Source organism: Pyrgilauda ruficollis, unplaced genomic scaffold, assembly GCF_017590135.1.
Source record: "Pyrgilauda ruficollis isolate IOZ18807 unplaced genomic scaffold, ASM1759013v1 scaffold36, whole genome shotgun sequence".
In the NCBI taxonomy this organism is placed as follows: domain Eukaryota; kingdom Metazoa; phylum Chordata; class Aves; order Passeriformes; family Passeridae; genus Pyrgilauda; species Pyrgilauda ruficollis.
Genome location: NW_024525045.1, coordinates 363,734 through 383,604, shown reverse-complemented (window position 1 = coordinate 383,604; position 19,871 = coordinate 363,734). Strand labels below are relative to the sequence as shown.

The following is a 19,871-nucleotide window of genomic DNA, read 5'->3' as shown; positions in this document are numbered from 1 at the left end:
CTAATTGTCCTTGACATGACCAGCAGCTTTCCTAAATTCTCTTCCGACATATCTTCAACTTCTTCTTTGCTGCTATATTAATAAGAAATTTCTAAGTGGTCTGAAAATAATGATTTGAAGACTGGTTAGAAAGTAAGTTTTGAGTGTAGTATTAGCTATAGTACTTTGTTATCATGATGAATTGACATAGTGAGTTTATTGTTAGATGTAGGATTATCTTTCCTTAATGTAGCCTGTACTCTACTATAAACATTGCAATTGCTCTTACAGCCTGCAAAAAGTATACTTTACAAAGAATACACTCTACAAATGTAAATACAATTTTGGTTTGGGGATTGTTGGATACAATGGTCTTCCTTAAGCCTAAACACAGAAACAAAAGCTTGTATTATAACAGAAAGCCTAAGATGGGAAGTGATAAAATAGGTATTGAGTGGAGGGCTTTGTTAAAATTTAGCTCGTGTACTTGTAAAATTTCCATGTATTCATTAAACTATTATGTCATTCTTATTGTTAGAGCTTGGTTAGTTGACTAAAGTGTTAAGCTTTGTTTGTAGTACAAATTATAACCTTAACTCCTTTCAAAATACAGTTGAAGGATTTTTGATCTGCCATAGTTATTTGAGTTTGTATGTCTTACCCGAGCATCTGTTGTACATTATGTGGATAAATTAGTATGTAAGGGCTCAGCTGCAAGGTACTGGAGAGCTGTAAATGCATCAGCTCCCATTTCTGTAAGGTGCATTTCTTAGGGTGAGGCTGCCTCTCAAGCAAAGCATCTCTTGTGTTTATAAACCACATGCTTGTAAAAATACAGATATGTTCAAATAATACTGAAAGCTTTACAGGTGCGTTACGTGTGTAAGCTCATGGTAATGCATATTGAAGTAAAAATCATAACCTTTTGGTTTTTACGGTCACAAAAAGTGTGTGTGATAGCCCCAGGCCTTTGGCTAAGTCATGTATCATCTGTAAAGGGACCTGTTTGAGTTCCTGGGTGGTCTTTGAGTGACATGGGTTTTATGTTTTGGGGACAGGCAAAGAGGCTCTTGCACGAGATGTCGGGCTTGCCAGGTGGTGTGAGACATCTCTGGCATTGTGCTGCTGCTCAGACATGATGCTTCCAAGTCCAGGGTGTAGCAAAATCTGTCTGGCACACACCATGGCTCTGGTCCTGGGTACCTGCAGCAGTGAAGCAGAATCAGAGAAGCAGAAATGTGGAGTGCGTGCATACCTGTGTACAGAAGCTCTTGGGAGACTGGGAATTCAAAAGGAACAACTCGGGAACTCTTTCCTTAAAGGACGTACAGAGAGTAATGGTGAATCCTGATTACAGACTCTTTGGTGACAAGATGTCATGAGGTGCATTTTAGCAGGACTTATAGCTGTTTGAATAGATTTCAAGATTTTTAATAGCAAATGTATTAAAGTGGTCCTTCTTTCATTCTCAGTGGCTGCAGATTTTGCCTGTCTTGTTTCAAAAGCTGCCAGTGGAGAAATTTTAGGAAATAATACATTATTTTTACAGAGGCTAAAGTAGGATATCTTATGTAAAAGAGAAGTACTGGAAAGTAAATACAGGACTTATGTCCAAGACACTGTGGGCAGAAATTTTGATTCCATCCCTTGCAAGCTGGAAATGTTGTGTCCAAATTTGCTTTTTTGGTGATTGATTTTTAGCATGTGCACCATATTATGAAATATGTTTTGAGAAGAATGTGCTTGTAAGTATTTTATAATCTTTTTTCTTAGCGTTGTGTCAAGGAAAATATTTATTTCCTTGTGTCAAGGAAAATGAACTGCCATCCCTTTCTCCTAATGGTCAACTATCAACCAGGCTGAATTCTCATCTTTCCTAAGAAGTCAGACTTATTTTCAGATGGAACATTTTCTTAGAAGATACATTCATTCCTCTTCCTGGCCCATTACAGCTCTTCTAGTTTGAGTGTTTCTTCACTCAAAGTTTTAATTTCATTACTGCCAGTATGGCAGAGATTGAGCATTTGCTGGTGTTTTGTGCATGTCTAGCAATTCTTTTACCTCCATTTTGGGCCCATTGCATGAATCCCAAAAACTTTCACTATAATGTTTGGAAGAAATGGAAATCAGTTTGATAACTGATCTCAGTGTATGGGAATCTCATGGTACTGTAAAAGAATAAGCCCTAGTGGTAAACATTACCTTTGTACGGTCTGTTCTGTTGTAGGGTTGATTTCTTCTTGGGGTAAATTGTTGAAAGTATGGCTCTAAAGTGCAGAAATTTAGAATTTCTGAGTGACTAAAAAATTTTGGATTTCAAGTTGCAAAAACCCCCCCCCCTTTTTTTTTCCTGTGTTTTGGCAGCTAGTTGGGATACAGTTGAAGATGATGACTTTTAAGGTGTTTTTTATTCAGAAATATGAAAGGCTTTTTATGACATCGAGCTATTTAGAAACATAATTTTTAATAACAGAGGTGTAAGGTGGCTCTTAATGGAGGATGTACTTGTTGTAAATAAGTTCTGAAAGAGGAGTTCTAGCCCTTTAGTATCCTTCTGGACCCAGAAGAGCCCGGTGAGTCACTTGCTCGGACAGTAGCTCAGATATCAGGAATGGGAATTGTGTTCGATTGTTTTCTAGACAGGTCAGCCAGGTTTTTTTTTATTATTATTAATTTTCTTCCTGTATTACTTTGATTTATTTATTGAGAGTAATTGCATAGGGTGCTGAGGAAGATTTACTTGTATTAATCTTTGCACAGAGGTGAATTTGAAGTTTGGCCTCTCTTATGTGTCTCTTGTTTCTTCTGCCTGCCTTGCTAGTCTCTTGGTTTGCCTTTTGTGTTCTTACCAAAGCAGAGCTGCTTGAGCCGTGTACAGAAAAGTACCTTGTTTCTGTGATGTTCAGGTAGTGACAAAGTTCACTTTCTTAGCGTTGTAGCACTCAGTCTCTAAAGGCTATTTGATCTGGTGTGTGTGATTGCTTCATTATGCCCTGTGATGAACTGCAAAATGCTGAGTGAGAAATGCGTGCATTTCTGACCCGCTGCCTTTAGCTCCTCAAAATGTTGTCTTCACTCACAAGCGCTGTAAATACAAGGAAGGGTTTGGTCAGCAGCTTAGATGCTTTTAGCTGGGCAGATAGTATCAGGGCTTGTGCATAGTCCTGCGGGTGTCTGCAGCTCCTGGGGAGGCATTTGTTGTTTGAATAGAAGGAGCTGGACCGGGCGGCCGATGCCTGGAAGCGCAGCCTCCGCGCCAGCCCGGCCACAGTCTTGCAATTGTTCGGCCACTCTGGAGGGAAGAGGAAAAAAAAAAAAAAAGCATTCCAGGCAGTGCCAAATTTTCTTTGATATGTTAATCTTTTGATAACAGTTTGAAAAGCCCTTGGAGACTTTTTTTAGATTTTAGACAAAATAGTTCATTTGTCAGGACTTCCCTTGTAGATAGGGTCTCCGTTATTAAGAACTGCCTCGCTAACTCATGGTAACAAAAGCAAGTGCAGAGGACAGCTGCTGGACTGCTCGTTGGTAAGAGAAACTATTAGTTATCATTGGACTTGTTACAAAAATCTGAAAAGAATTAAATAAGGAGCATTTAAGATACAAATGTGTAAGTTTACTCATGTATTTTAAGCAGACAGATGATATGAGCATAAGCAAAATTAATAACTTGATAGTTTTTTATATGTATCCATACATGGATTTTATTAAAGACTTCAGCTTTAAAAATTATATTTTAATCGGAGAAATCTGGGGTTTAAATTATCCAATGGTTGCAGGAGATATCAAAAGTTTCTTCTTTTGGAGTTGTAATTTGTCCAGACTTTAAAAATTTTCTCTTGAAGCTATGAAACTGCCACTTATATTGAAAAACTGGAAGAATAAACAGACAGCAACAATGTGTGTATTATTTAGTTTTTAAGGATTTGGAATTGGGAGAAATGTTGAAGGCAACAGAGGGAAGATTGTCTTTGCTTCCCACCCCAAAAATGAAACTAAGGGTAAAATTTGCACTGAAGTAGTTTACTAATTATGCCAGCTGTTAGAAAACTGACTTGAGGTAAGCCAGTAGTCCTTTGAAAGTGTGGCTTGCATAAATCTTCAGGTGAACTGATGGAGACTTGCTCTGGTGCTTTTAGAACATTTTCCTTAATAAATACACCATGACTTCACTTGCACCTCTTATACTGTTGCTACAAATGTTTGTATAACAATATTACTTACAAATATTTTGGTACAATTGCTTGGTATCCTAGTTGTGTAGTCAGGATAGATGAACAAATACAGAGTGGTGTAGTAATTGAGACAAAGTGCAGCATTTTCTTCATTATGAGGGATGCATATAATTTTAAGCTCTGTACACTGCTGTAATTTCTTCAATGATCCAATTTGTGATTTATTTTAGCTTCAAATTGTATCAACTTAAATCTGAAGCTGCAGGTGCTGTCCTGTTCACGGCTGCACACTCTTCAGGACAGTAACAAATTGGAAATGCTGTTCAACTTAATTTTTATATGCTGTGTTTTGCAGGGTTGCAGATTTACTGTTTAAGCTTGTGACTCTAATGTATGCTCTTAGAAGTACTTAGAGTTCAGACACTGTTCAGCTGATCTCTAGACCATTTGTTAAATTTATACCTACATTGTTACAAAATGTTACAAGAGATTTTATTCTCTGAATCTCAGTGGCAAACTGCCTTTTCTTTTGCAGAGCTTTTTGATATTTCCTACTGCTCTGACTCTAGAATATGCTTAGCTATTCAATAGCAATGCAGTAAGTAAAAATTATGAGTGGAGTGATAGTAACTTCAGCATTTTCATTGGTTCTAAGTCTTCTTTTTTTAAAAGGTTGCTGTTTTCAATTTGTTAAAAGGGGCAGAGGATTTCTCTGCCTTTTCACTCCAGGGCCGGAGAGAGGCTCAGTGGCAGCCTGTAATGTGCATCAGAGGCACATTATATTTGAATATTCCCACGTTCATATTGCTTATTGCAAGTGGATTTCCACCTCACTTCAGTTTGAGTACTAGTAAAATGTTACACTCTCTCACTTGGTCTGGAAAGACCAAGGTTTATATTTAAATCTTTAATTGAAGGTTTAAAGTAGTGAAATGTCTAACTCCCCATCATATTATAGAAGGAAGGAAATAAAACTCAGATGCAGATTGCTAAAGTCTCTTCTGAATTGGTAAGATTTTTTCAGTCTGACCCAGCAGCCTGAAGTCACCCAAGGAGGCAGCACCATGTGGTGATGTTCAACCCCAGCTTTCAGCAGGGCAGGGGGACACAAACCAAAGAAATTACCCATTTGAACTCGAGGTGACATGCTTGGGCTGATGGTGTGCCAGAAGAGACATGATAGGAGGGAGAGTGCAGTTCTTTGTTGTGGAATAGGAATAATTTTCATGACCCATCAACGAAGAAAATATTTCTATAATGCTTTTTAAGTTTCGAGCTTTGAATTGGACTTTAATATGGAAAATTACCAGCAGTATGTGCCATGTTGAGAATGTGTGTTAGTTGAAGGTTGTTCAGCAAATGAGGCTGTATAAAATAATGCAGATGGAGCTAATGATGTGAGTCAGAAATAGCCTCCTAATTCTCCTCATGTATTCCCTGTCTGATTCTACCCAGCTGTTCAAAGAGCTTACTGAATCACAGGAATTATTGCTAGTGCTGAGATTTCTTTTCATACTTCTTCAGACCCACAACTTGATGTTCCTTCCCATTGCCTAAATGAAGGCAACTGCACTTTTCTCTCACACTGCCATGGTGTCCCATGAAGTCCCTATGCTGACATACTGGCCATGGAAATCTCAGTTGAGATCCATTGATATGGAAGCTATTTGCATTTATTTTTCTGTCTGGTGCTTTCCTGTATCAATTTCCTACTTGACGTGTCCATCAAGGTTGGAGAGTTGCCTGCAGGACCCTTTTTGATGTTACTGTGCATCATAGCAGGGAAGTGTGTGCTTGTTTAAGAGCAGACTAGCTCAAGTATGATTAACCTAATAATTCTTTCCTGGACCTGTGAACTCTATTAGGAGTATAATTCTGTAAACACACAGAATGTTTTCTGGCTGCATGACTTCTTGATTGAAAATTTGATTTGTATGGTGTACATAAAGTTGTTTGATGTAATTAATTCAAGATTGTCCTCAGGAGCTTTCTTAGCAGTCCTGTGTAGATTTAGGACAGATTTTAACTGGTTCTATGTATTATCTACACCTTTCCCAGGATAGAAAACTCCTTAGTTAAGAAAAGTGACAATTTAAATGAAAGTGTGGTTTAGAACTTTAATGACTTGTGTGGCTTAATTTCCAAATAAATCTGGAATAAAATTATAGTATAGAAATAGAAAATTTTTAGCTTAACAAGTGAAGGGAAGTGTGAGCTGATGTTCTAATCAAAGGAGGCAGTTGTTGCCAAGTTAGCTTCCTTCCATTCAGAACAAAATGCCAACTGAATCAATTTATGAAGTACTGAGCTGCTTCTCAGCTGAGACTCAGCTTTGGGCTGTGATGCAGTTCTCTCCTTTGAGTGTGTGTTTCTTCTACTAGGACCTTAGTCAGCAGTGGGAATAGATTTCTGAGGAGATCCAGTCTTGGGTAGTAAAATAAATCTTTCCTGTTGGGTTCCTGCTTCATTTATTGGGTTAAGTGGGAGGGGGATGGTAGGTGACACAAAACACGTGTGGATGTGATGCTGTAGATAAGCTGCAGGAGATGGGAGGAGGGATCATTCAAAGCTGGCATTGCTGGTGAATGTAAGTGCATGGATCCAGGGGCTGGCTTTGAGAGGATCTGACTTGTAGTCTGGTGATTTGGTTTGTGAAAATATTGGAGAGTTAATGACAGAGAAGTTGGTAGTGATTGTACTTAGTAACATTACTTATTAATAATAATATGTACTTATTAATAACAGCCTGAAAAAGGACAATTAGAGTAGCTGCTTGTGCTGTGACTTGAGGACTGGTTATAAGTTATGGTAGTAGGTGCTGTCTTCCGAGAGATTTATGTATGTGCAGTAAATAAAATTGAAGGCTGTACCATGTCAGTGCAGAGATTTGTAGTTAATTTGTGTCTTGGCAGGTGAGCACTGGCTATTTAGTGACTTTAATTGTGGTAGTTTTTTCTTCCTGTGCATTAATTATAAATTATATACAATTAACATGTACGGGGTGCCCAAATGAAGGTTAGGTGCAGTTTTAATTTCAAAAATTTGGCTTTTTGACATGGTACTTTGGATTTTTTTGCTTATGTGATGAGGAAAATTTTGATAAGCCTTTTGATTAGTCTTTGTTTGTAGCTCTCCCCTTTTGGAGTAGGGATCTGTGTGCACTACATTCATCTTGTAGACAGTGCCATATTTTTTCCATCTTGAATCTTTTCTGATTAATGAAAATGGTGATCATAATCTGTCCTCAAAGCACCTTTCAAGATTAGCAACTGTGGGAGATTTTTGATGCAAATTGAACAGTAGAGGCATTGGAAAGAAGGGGAAAGACCGATCAAAAAGCATGTCTTGATTTAGAATTAGTAAGCTGAGGACTAAATATTTTTAAGAAAGTATTTATTCTGCTCAGATGAGAAGTGTAGATCTCAGGGGTACTGTGCCTTTCCTCTTGAAACATAGCCTGACTTCTGAAAGCATCTGATTGGAACTGTTACATATAGAGTGATACAAATGTGTAATATTGACCTACTTTTAAGCTTTTTTTTTTTACAGGATTAATTGATATTTCCAGCATCAAGCTTGTAGAATGTACCAAAAACTGCTTGCTGCATGTAGAATGTAGCCAAGTTAAATTGGTACAAGCTTCTTCTTCCTCTTTCAAAGCATGATTTTTCTGCAGTATTTCACTTGTATTCATCTGATGTTCAGTCATAAAGCTATATAGACATCCTTGGATAGTTATTTCTAGAAACTAGTAACAGTGAAAATTGACGATAAGTATTAATATTTTGTCAGTGTTGTGTTTTATGTATGCACTTACCAAAAGTAACTTGAAACCACCTAAACTTAGGTGTAAAATCACCTAATTCTTGTCTTGTTGAAGGTCTTCCATATCTCAAGTTGAGAAGTTCCATATCATACTAAACATGGAGAAAGAAGAAAAGAAATATGTCAATAAAGCAGAGGAAGATGAGATGGTAATGAATTCTGTTAAACTTTTTTTTATACAATGAAAGAAACACATTTTCAGTGTTTTTTGCTTAAAGGGGGCGTATTACATCGGGAAGTGGATTGTCTCCATTTAAATTAATTTAGCAATTTGATAAGATTATCCTTGGCAATATTTTTTGGCATTAAGAAATTAGTCTTGGGGTAGGAAAGGTTTTTGTTAAGGTCAGTAGTCCAATAGATAACACATTTTGGTGCTTAACATTTCTACTTTTACACATGAAAATGGAAACAAAGTGAGTTGTGTTTTGGTTTTTTTATTATTACCATTATTTAGTTGTTCTTTGGTTAGTTGGGGTTTCTTCTCTCCAAATCCTGGAGATTTCTTGTTGTATTTTAAAACAGGTTAATGCTTCATAATGTGATTCAAAGCTGTAAGATTTGACAGGAAAGTACAAGCAGCTAATCTTTCAATTTCTAGCCCACTTGGGGTTCATAGGGATTTTTCTAGTCCATTTGGTATATATAGGGATTTTTGTTTCCAAAAAAGATAGGTTTCTTTGAACTGAAGTTCTTGTTCTGTCCTTGTCCATCCTGCTAAGAAAAGTAGTTCTTCACTAGACAGCTCTAATACAGAAAGTAAGCAAAAGCATCTTAGAACAGGAGGTGCTTATGGCCTCTTCACTAAAGTTAATATTTTTTTGAGGAAATAATTTTATTTTCTCCTAAAAAGAAGAATTAACTTCTCTCACCATCTTTCACTCTCCTATTTTTATTGCTGAAGAGTGTTTTTGAGGTAAGAGATATTGGGCTTTATTTCTGCTTTTTGTCATCAGAGAAGGTGGCAAACCAAACTTTTGAAAAGCCTTTTCTTAGGAAAGGAGTTTAAACAATTTCTAACACTGTTTAATGAAAAGTGAAAAAAACATCCAAGAAGTTCATGTCAGTATGAACAATGGGTGGGACTCAATGGGAAACTTCATTACCCTTTTACAGCAGGAAATATAATCTGATGATGTAATGTGAAACTCAGGAATGTAACACAGTGTCCAGTAAATCACTAAATTATTTTATGTTCCTGGCTGTCATCAAGTTAACTTGGTGCTTGCCCACTGGATACTTGGGAGTTTTTTCATGGGAGAAAAATTTTTCTAACTGTTGCAAGTTACAGAACCTTTGAGTGTGGTTTGGAGTTTGTAAATTAGCATTTCTTGTTAAATGGCGGGCAAAATAAGCAAAATTCTCTACTAGAAAGTGATGTTTGATATATTTAGGGGCTTTTTTAGAATGTATAAAATTCAGCCTGCAGTAGTAATTCAAAACTGTGAATGCTAGCTAATCAGATACTGTGTCATAAAATCAACATTTAATAAAACCACACACTTCTGCGCTTAAATGTTCAGTTGACTTGTGCTGTGTCATGGTCAAAAGTGTTGTTGTTCACTGAGAGTTAAGGCAGGTTGTGTTGCAACCTCAGTCCTTAGGGAGCAGTGCAGAGAGGAGACAGTCTTGCAATGAAATGTTTTACACGGTGTGGATGATCTGCCTCTGTCAGGCTTTTATTGGTGTTTATATTTCTGACTAAGCAAAACAGTGTTCCTTTTTGCTCCCACTCCACCATGTATTGTGTTCCAATTCTTTCCTTCCCCCAGAAAAGAAAAAAAGAGGAAATGGCTTTGAAATTTGATTTGCTTTAAATATTGCACATAATGAAAAATTAATGTCGGCATCCCAGGCACAGTAATTAAGAGAGTCATCATTCCTTGTTTTACTGCCATGCAGGAGGTCTATGGCTATGATCTGTGTCGCTGGAAGCTGGTGCTAGTTACTGTGGGAGTGATCTGCTCTGGTGGCTTTCTTCTCCTCCTCCTCTACTGGATGCCCCAGTGGCGTGTGAAAGCAACGTGCAGAAGGACGGCGCTTAGGGACTGTGAGGTGGTTCTGCTGAGGACGACTGTAAGTGTGCAGGGGATGCGCAGTTCCTCCTGTGTGCTGGAGTACACCAATCCCTGCCTTGCAGTGCGGGCATGATTGTGTTTACTGCAGTGCAGAATGGTGCTCCCGTGTGTAGCTGTGTGCCTCTGTGGGAAGGCTGACAGCTGTTTGCAGTGAGCGTAGCATAGTCTGTCTTTCAGTTGTAACAATCAAATACAGGAATGCTGTTGTCATCAACAGTTACAGAACAAATACCTTGTTCCTATAAGCTGAAACATGGTTTCCCCTCCCTTGTTCAGCAAAGATACATTTGTTGAAGTTAGGTGTAACTGCTGTTACAAAGTGCAAAAATATGCTTTTAGAATTGTGGAAAGAAAATTATTCTTAAAGTAGCTGATATTAACATGGAGATATGTTCTGTAATTCTGTATGGGCTCTGCTGCTAATCTGTGATCTGTGATTTTGCTACAGCTGTTGTAGCAAAATGCTGTAAAATGCTGTTCAGATGCTCTTTCAGCTAACTCATTTTCCCCTCTCTTCTTAAGGATGAATTCAAGATATGGTTTTGTGCAAAGGTTCGCATTATGCCTTCCTTGGGAGCCAGTCCTTTACAGAATCCTAACCCTATCATGCACAAGGTTTCAAATGGCCATGCTGTTCATTTCTCTGAATCTGCTGCAGAAGAGAATAAAAATGATTCGAGAAAACATTTGCCTGTAAGTGAACTTGTAATACTGTGCTGGCTAATTCTCAAGTACTATTGAGAATAAACACACACAGTACAGTACATGTGAGCTGCTACTTTTGTCTGAAAGGCTAACTCATTTTTGAGTGGAACAGAAATCTCCTCAATAACCTGTTACTGGAAATTTTGGAAAGCTTGAAAGATTATGTTGAAAGAAAAGTACTCATTTTTCAGTGAAGCTTTTCTAAATTCAGTTTTTGTCACCTCTCAGAATAAAGTCAGTCAGAAGAGAAGTGTTAAGTGGTACCAGTTTGACATCTATGTTTTGTTGCCCTTACAGATTCGTTACTTCACACATCACAGTGTGAAGTATTTTTGGAATGATTCAGTTCAAAGTTTTGATGTTGTACGGTAAGAATATTTTTTCTTATGTGTTGTGCTTCAAACTGTATTTAAAAAAAAATAGCATGCCTAAGACCATGCTGAAAATTGGTGTTATTTTCTGACCAGCTGTTTTAGCTCATTGAGTCTTTGTTTTAACCATAGTGAGGGCAGGGAGATTTTAACTCAGTGCGAATTTGGAAGGAAGATGTTTGTTTAACCTGCCTTTATCAAATGTGATTTGTGTAGGGTGGCAGGCTGCATGCTTCTGCAGGCTTTTTTGCCTTTTCTTGGAGTGTTACTTGAGAATCAGAGCACCTGTTCATAGACAGTAGTACTTGTATAAATACTCAAAGGCTTTGCTTATGATGAAATAACTTACATTTTTTGTGTTGCTGAGCTAGACCCAAAAGGAGTATGTAGGAAGAAGAGGAATTCACCAAATACCTTTTTTGCTCATGTTTGTGTAGGTCTGTTTCTACGTTTTAGTGCAGTTGAGCTGGATCTGATCCATCTTTTGTTACTCTTTAGTAACAAAAACAGGTCTATTGCACTGATAAAAAATGTCTTTTAGTGGGCAGCACTACCTTGTGATGCACTGTATTTTCTTTTGTCCAGCAACACTGTTGCATGATGTTAGGATTGAAGAAGAAAGTTTTTCTTTCTGTGATAAGGTCTTCTCATAATGCCACAAGTTAAATGAGCACAGGCTTCTCCATTTTTTGGCAACTGCCCATTGAAACAATAAATTCAGATCACAAAATCTGTTTTAAGCTTGAATTAGTATTTACTGCATTGAACCATCATATGGAGATGGGTTTTTTTCCCAAAAAAGTGTGTGCAAATAATATGGAAAATTACCAGCAATGAAAACAATTTTAAGAAATTACTTTAACACAAGCAATTACAAAACTGACCAGTCCTTATCTGAGAGGGTGGAAATGTCTTCCTTCTCAGGAGTAAGTAATTAAAAGCTTTGTGTGCATTTTTTGTGTTAAGCCTCCCATGAAATACAGTTGTGCAGGTAGTGACACTCATCATTTTGCATTGCAGTCTCCTGTTTTCTTGCCTACAGTGCTCCTAATTTAAACTGTTCAAAGGGAATAGTTCCCACAGATGAGATTAAGAAACTGTACTTGTATGTTAAGAGCAGGTATTGGAAAAAAATCATATGACTTCATGTGTTTAGAAAAAAATGTTGTTCCTTAGCATTAAAGCAGTGACTTGAAACTTGGCATTTGTGGCTATTTGACTGTGCCTTTTGATGTTCTTGTGATAACTTGGCCAATTTATAAGCCCTGGAAAAATCTCAGATATGCCTGTGAAGTTATGTGAGCATTTATTCAATCACATTCTTGCTGATAAGCCAAACTTTCATTTGTTTGATGTATTAGCCATGACTGAGCCTGGCCACTTGTTTAGTCAGGTACAGTAGCTGAGCTGGACAGGATTATTTAGCTATTGAATAATAAAGAGGAGAAAGAAGTGGATCTGAGACATACTGGATACTGTTAGAGCACTAAGTCACTTTTCCACAAGGTCAGATTAAAATGCCAGTTTGTTGCAACTTTCCTCTAAAGTGGATGATCATCTAGTGAAGTACTAGATACCATGTGTAAAATAATATCTGAGCTTGTGAATGATAAATATTCTGAAATAAGGTCTTGAAAAATTTGTCTTTCTCTAAGATATGTCTTCTTATTCTGCTCTTCAGTTTATATGTACAAACCAAATAACATGGTAGAGAATCAAGTTAATATTTATAAAGAGACAGCCTGTGAGACAGAGGTCTTTATAGTAAAACCCTTAAACAGGCAGCGTGTTTGTAGTTGTGATCTAAGCACAAGACTGCATCATGAAGAGCATTCACTTTGGGCTGCTACTTATGCAAGTACTCAGAGACAGAACAGTTTGATCACATCATGAAAGGCTTAGCACAGCACAGAAGGGGGGCAAATTAAGATTTTTTGGGCAATTAATTCAGTTATGAGAGCTTGAGTTTCATATCATTGTTCTTTTTATATTACCATAATATTAAGATCACTGTTTTAAACACAGGAAATGCAAGTGTAATTGTTCTTGGACGAAGTCAGACTTGGCCACATGGCCAAAGAGGATGCAACTCTGACCTTGGATGTCTGTTTTGTTTTAGCTACTGTCAACTGAATTTCTGAGTGGGTTGATGAGTGCTTTATATAATAAACTGTGCACACGGGGATTTTAATGCCCTGGGAATTCAGTCTGTAGCAGTAGTGTAAAAAGCAGAGAACACCGTGCTAGAAGCTCTGTCCTTGCATGGACATTGCACACATAGGTATGAATATTTGCATATAGAGCACTTAAATTTAGGGACCCTCCTTAAATCCACTGTTACATTTCTTTTCCTACAGGAAAAGTTGTTGATGGTAGAGTGGGAGGAGAGACGCAGCTATTAACAGAGTTTTGTGTATTTTTAATCTAAAATAGTATTTTTAAAATCCTCGAACTTAAAAAAGTTTAGAGAAACCTGGTAAACCTAGAGCCAGGTTAACACATAATTTTCATCTCTGTTCTTGTACAAGCAGTTGGTGGAAACGTGATCCTAGGCTTTGCAGTAGTGAGGATATTTAAAGCTTTCCCTGTGTTCTAGAGAATGGAAATAATTGCTATGAAATATGCACAATAAAGAGTTGGGTTTTTTCTTTTTTTCTACTGGGACAACTCTGAATCCTTTTTGACAGATAAGTTAATAGATATCCAATATATGAAACATTAGTGTGGAATAACGCTGCTTTTGTCATGATGTTTGTGAAAGCCTTTTGGAAGTGATATTTTCCTGTGCATCCACAGTATGTCCATGAGAAAATGCCTGGATATTGGGCAGCATACATTTGATTTAGTGCATTTGATAATTAACACAATCCCATAGCTGTAAACATAACAATGTTTTAGATTTTTCTGCATATCTGTAGATTTCCTAAAGCACAGCATTGGCTTTCACAGCATGTGGAGAAGTCCTGTGAAAATGAGTCTTCTGGTGATAAGAAAGAACTGAAAATGTAGGATGCATTTTTCCTTGTCATGGATAACACTGTGATAGTAAGATGCTGTAAAATAGCTGTGGTATAGATTTATTTAATAAATTGATTAATAATTATTTCTAAAAAACTTCCATCACTACTTAGAGTCAAATGAAGATAATTTGAAGAAATGTTAATCCACATTGATTTCATATAACATTTCATAAAACTTGCTCACTTTTTAAAAGCCTTTGAATACTAGTTATGCTAGTATTCGACTTCATTTTTTAAATGTCTCCATTTTGATTGGAATAGGTATGACTACCTTACAGAGTAAGATATATCAACATGAAGATTGCTTTTAATGTGTCACTGGTATCTGCAGTTGTGACAAAACCAGTTAAGAACAAATTAGTCCATAGATTTTGTTGTTTTATAAAACAGTGTGTACCTCTTGCCAAAGACCTAGCTCTTTTGAGTCACTCAAGACTTAATTTTAAATATCAGATTTCTTAAATAACTCATTGACTTTTCCTTTATTCAGAGGTCTAGATGAATCTACCTTCTGCTCTGCAATTCATAATGAACACAGCACAGGACTGACAAAAGGAATGCATGATTACAGGTAATATTGCAGTAGTATTTGGGGGAAGAGGTGTTGATGTTTTATTACCTGTGCTCAGGGTGGTAAAAAGCCCAGAAGACAATTGAGTGATCAGTGTCTGATTTTTTTTGAAAATCAGATTAAAATATGGGAGCATCTGCTTGCTTATCAATTCATCTTCTGGCAATTTGTGTCTAAAATAAAAGCCTTTCCCCTCAGATAATTTTAAGGGCTTTTTCATGTCACTGTCATTTAATCAGCTCTGATCCCATTAGGGCTTGGTTTCTTGCTCTCTCTTTCATGATTTGGCTTTCTTCCTTCTAAGAATAAAATTAAGATACAGGACCTTGAAAACATTGTCTTACTGTAGGGTAAGAGTTAACACGGGTTTAAGCTTAAGCTAATGAGAATTGCATACTGGATTTCAGAATGACATATTTAATAACCTTGGACTCATACACAGTTTACAGAAAAATCTTATTATGAAAGAATCTAAAAAATAAGGTACAGTTTAAATTGAAGTATAAAATAATTATCTTTGTATTGGAACATCTCACTAGGTAAATGCTTTCTGAAAAGCACTTCTTGAAACTATGATAAATAAGAAGAGTGTCACAGATTTGGGACATGTTATACTTTATCAGATTAGCAGAATTCCTTTGACATCAATAAGACTTCTAAAAAAATCTTAACTTTTTTGTATTTTTCTTTTTTTAATGCAGAAAAGCATTCTATGGAGTAAATGAAATTGCTGTGAAAGTGCCTTCCATTTTTAAGCTTCTGGTTAAGGAGGTAAAATCTTTTCTTTAACAAATTATAGGTAAAAGTATATAATTGAAAGTTGTTTCAGGTGCAATGACTATTGACTGTTGGAAACCTTCCCCTAGAGCCCAGCATTGTAAAACAAAATCATATGGACAATTGTTTTGAGCTCTCCAGCTCTCCTTAGAGCTAAAGATCAAAGAGGCCTCAGCTATAAGCTCTCCAGAGTTTACAGCCTGGTGCCTTAGTAAGGACATTAGAAAACATATCAGAAAACATATCAGAATTCTTTGAAAGGGTCAGCATCTTATTTATTTTTTGTAGTTAATTGAAAACATAAAATGACTTATGTTCTCCATGAGGAGGCGAGGGATTATATATAACAACATAATCAGTAAATCAAATGTAGTCTTGTTGAATTTGTTCAGTTTTCCTTGTATCAGGTGGATTTGAATAACTGGTTTGTTATCTTGTGTTATAATAATGCACAGTAGAACTTCTGAACAAAGAAACTCTCCAACCTGATCTAAAGGAATAAGAACTTGAGATATCAGGGCATTTATTAAGAATAAATAGAAAATAATATCCAAATTGGTTTAAGAATTATAACTTAAGGTGCCATCAGATATTTCCATTACCTTGTTTTGAGGTGTAGGGGAAAAGGCATTCAGTCTTCAAAGTCTGTATTTTGTGTTATTTGAGTGAGCACTGTGATTTTGAGGGGCTGAGGAGGTAGTGAAAAAAAGGATCATTTTGGCAAATCAAAAAATATGTATAAAGAACTGAAATTGTCTTCTCCCTGGAGGAGGATAATTTCAGCTTTGTTCTGATGGAAAACCCATGTGACCTTTTGGTGTAACTAGAATGTTCTGTCACTCTTCTAGGTTCTCAACCCTTTTTACATTTTCCAGTTGTTCAGTGTGATATTGTGGATCACTGATGAGTATCACTACTATGCATTAGCAATTGTGATTATGTCTGTAATATCCATTGTTAGCTCACTCTACACCATTAGAAAGGTAAGTTCAAAGAAAATGGATGCATCTTTTTGGCTTTTTACTGATTGCCTTATTTTGTTGTGAAATTGTCTACAAATCTTTAAGAATTTTTTAGTTATACAGATAGAATATTGTTATGCATTTTCCCTCTTTGAGCTGAAAGAATTTGGATTTATAGTTTTCTTGGAGACCTTTGCAGACTTTCCACGCTGATGAATCAATGGGTTGGCCTCAGATAACAGAAACACTACCTTGCTTAAATAAAACATGGACACAAGTTTATGTACCAAGTTTTATTGACAGTAGTGGTTCCATCTTGCGTTGTTTCCTTGTCTGAAAAGACCCTGCAGAACTGAGCACCAGTGAAGCATATGGATTGTTAAACTGGTGATTCAGTTTGCTCTGTAGACTTAGCTGATGGGAATCAAAGTAGTAATTACCCTTAAATTGCAATCTCTGAATTCAGTCCAGAGACAAAAAAAATCCAAACAATTTCTTTCTTAATACAAGTTCATAGAACTACTGCAGCTGTAACTTTTTTATGTTAATGACCAAATGATTTTATAAGATTTTGCATGACAATGTATGCTTGCTTCCAAAATGCTGTTAAAATAGGAGCTTGTACAGGTTGGTGCTCTCAAACTTTATTTGCCCATAAGTTTTCTAAACTATGTTCAAGAGAATGTTTTGAGTAGTGTTTTGTTGTTAAAGAATGTTAGTAGAGAATCTCATCACTTCTACTGTAGAATGTGCATTTAGAAGAAGACAAGCTGTGCTTTTGAATAACGAATTTTTCTCCTCTTTGCAGCAATATGTTATGTTACATGACATGGTAGCAGCTCACAGCATTGTAAGGGTTTCTGTCTGCAGAGGAAACCAAGGTAAATTTCACAGGTTGTTTGGAAGGTTGAATTTAAATTGCTCGTGAAGTGTGAGTGTAAAGTGGGTCTGAATCTGTTCTTCTTTGATCAGCTTGAAATGCTTGCATTCCTTAGCAAAATTGCATGTGAAAAGAAGTTCAAAGTGGAATTTAGATAGTATAATGTGTTCAGGGTTAACCTTCTAGATGGAATTTTCAGTGAGTATCAGGTTTGTTCTAGATTAGGTGCTTGTTCTGTTGCTATTTCCCATTCTCTACCATTCCACTTATGTAATTGTCATTCTGGTTTCTTTCCTGACTTGAAGATGTGCATGCGTTGGGTCTCCATTATAATTTGTTACCCAACAAAGGCTGCAATATGATTTCTGAACTATCCGAAGGATATATATATATATTTGGATACCACAGCAGTTGAAGGTGTGGTATCTAAAAGGTTGTGATGCATGATATTGTTTTTAAGACATACATTTGTGTTGAACTCATATCTTTATACTGAAGTTACACTATAGCTAATCATGAATATCTTTTGTACAAGCTTGATTCTTTTCATTTGTCATGATGTGTTCTATCCATGTGCTCTGGAGGTTAATCTGTGGTGGAGTTGGGGTTTATCAATGCCTTTTTCTGTATATTTTAAAAATCTTTTCATGCCATTAATTAAATGAAGTTGTACTTCATTTTATTAATAGTCATACTTGTCACCACCTGGATATTGAATGTGAGGATCTTTATCAGGTTTCATAGGTGGTGGCTATTTTCAAGTAAACTTGTTTGTGTTCTAATATTCAGAAATAGAAGAAATCCTTTCCACCGACCTTGTGCCTGGAGATACCATGTTGATTCCATCCAATGGGACAATTATGCCCTGTGATGCAGTTCTGCTCAGTGGTACTTGCATTGTAAATGAAAGTATGCTAACAGGTAAAGTGAATTTGATACACAGTGCTGCATGGCTAAAAGTACTGTTTATACCTGTGTGCATGCTTACTTGCAGTATGTTTTAGCAGAAGTGGATATGTTTATTTTGTTTGAAATGTGTATGTTCTTACAATTAGATGTGTTCTGAAGTACATAGGTACTTGTGTCCTACTTATCTGCAACAGCTACCTAATACTCCTTGGAAACTCCAAAAACGAGTGGTTGTTTCTTTTTAAAAGAATTTCTTCTTGATAGTTTGTCTTCCTACCTCTTAACTTGATGTTGTCAGTGCAGATGGAGTTCAGAATATGCTTGATTTATATGACTATGCTTGATCCTCTTGCTGCTGCTAGCAACTGATAAAAATTGATTGTTCCCCTAGCTTGAGTGCACACAAAGGAGCTGAGAATAATTTTCTTCAGCTTCTAGTTTTTCTGAGTAAAGATGTGGGTAATGCTTTTCAGCAAGAGAAGGAGGCTTGTCCTGTTTTTTTTTAGTGAACTATGTTTTACATCACAAACTGTGATTTGAAGTAAGGGACACAGAAGTTCTGTAAGGAATAGAGTTAAATAGTATTTGGGTAAGGGATCTGCTGAGCTGAGGCTAATAGGTGAGAGACTACCTAATAGCATGCTAAAAGGAAGATGACTTCCATAAGTCTGCCTGTGCTGCTGAAGTGAGGTTATGTTATTCTACTTGTAGTTGTGAATGAAAAAAATGTCTGTTCTTCTCTGATCTTGCTTAGAGACTTTCTTTCCTTTAAGGTGAAAGCGTTCCTGTCACAAAGATTAATCTGCCAAATCCTTCGGAATATCCAAAAGCAGTGGGAGATGAGATCTACAGTCCCGAAGTGCACAAGCGGCACACGCTGTTCTGTGGAACCAACGTCATTCAGACCCGCTTCTACACCGGGGAGTTGGTCAAAGCTCTGGTAGTGAGGACAGGTATTGATTGTTGCATTTATCCCTCGTTAATGTACTATTCCTTTTTGCAGGTGTATGTCAGCTGGCTGATGCTGCTAAACTTGGTAAAGGAATGTACCCCAAATAGCTTGATAAAAGTCTTAAAATAATGATAAAACTAGATGATGGTCTGAAGATTAACAGTTGGCAAGGAGAAAAGTGAATCAGTCTCCCGCATCAATTTAAAAGTTATTTGAACGTGTTTTCATGTCCTTTAGAGGTTTTTCTGTAGTGTGTTGTTGAACTGCATGTGTCTCTTGGAAAAGGTTTGGGTGGATAGTGGGGAGCAGCTGATTTTAGCAGTGTCATTCACAGTGCCAAATGTTTTTCTTTATCTATAGTTATTTCAAAGTCCATAACATTTGCTTAAAAAATGAGTTTGATCTAGCTACGGAAATACTAATTCATATGTTAGAGATCTGGTGTTAAATAATAGTCTGTGAAAATCAATTGCACAAGCTAGAACAATTGTGGGATTCTGCTTTACAAAGATCATCTTAAGAAAATTGTCACAAAATAAATGAATGCAAGCTATAATCTAAGGTACAATAAAATTACATAGAAGAAATTGGGCTATTACTTAAAGCAAGTTTTCCAACAAATAACTTCATGCTAAATAGCTGCTTCTTAATCTGGTGTATTCTTTTC

At 36.6% G+C, this 19,871-nt stretch overlaps 1 protein-coding gene across 3 annotated transcripts in view; it reads left to right on the top strand.

Moving 5' to 3' along the window:
* The window catches only part of ATP13A3 (ATPase 13A3), a 52,838-nt gene that overhangs the window by 10,981 nt on the left and 21,986 nt on the right, over nt 1-19,871 (top strand). For 2 of the 3 annotated variants that reach the window (XM_041475690.1, XM_041475688.1), the window contains exons 2-11: nt 8,035-8,128; nt 9,882-10,055; nt 10,580-10,750; nt 11,060-11,130; nt 14,644-14,724; nt 15,426-15,495; nt 16,350-16,484; nt 17,272-17,344; nt 18,133-18,264; nt 19,026-19,205. In XM_041475690.1, coding sequence (XP_041331624.1) covers nt 8,035-8,128; nt 9,882-10,055; nt 10,580-10,750; nt 11,060-11,130; nt 14,644-14,724; nt 15,426-15,495; nt 16,350-16,484; nt 17,272-17,344; nt 18,133-18,264; nt 19,026-19,205 — 1,181 coding nt within the window. The remainder of the gene's footprint in view (nt 1-8,034; nt 8,129-9,881; nt 10,056-10,579; nt 10,751-11,059; nt 11,131-14,643; nt 14,725-15,425; nt 15,496-16,349; nt 16,485-17,271; nt 17,345-18,132; nt 18,265-19,025; nt 19,206-19,871) is intronic. The other variant, XM_041475689.1, reaches the window with a different exon arrangement.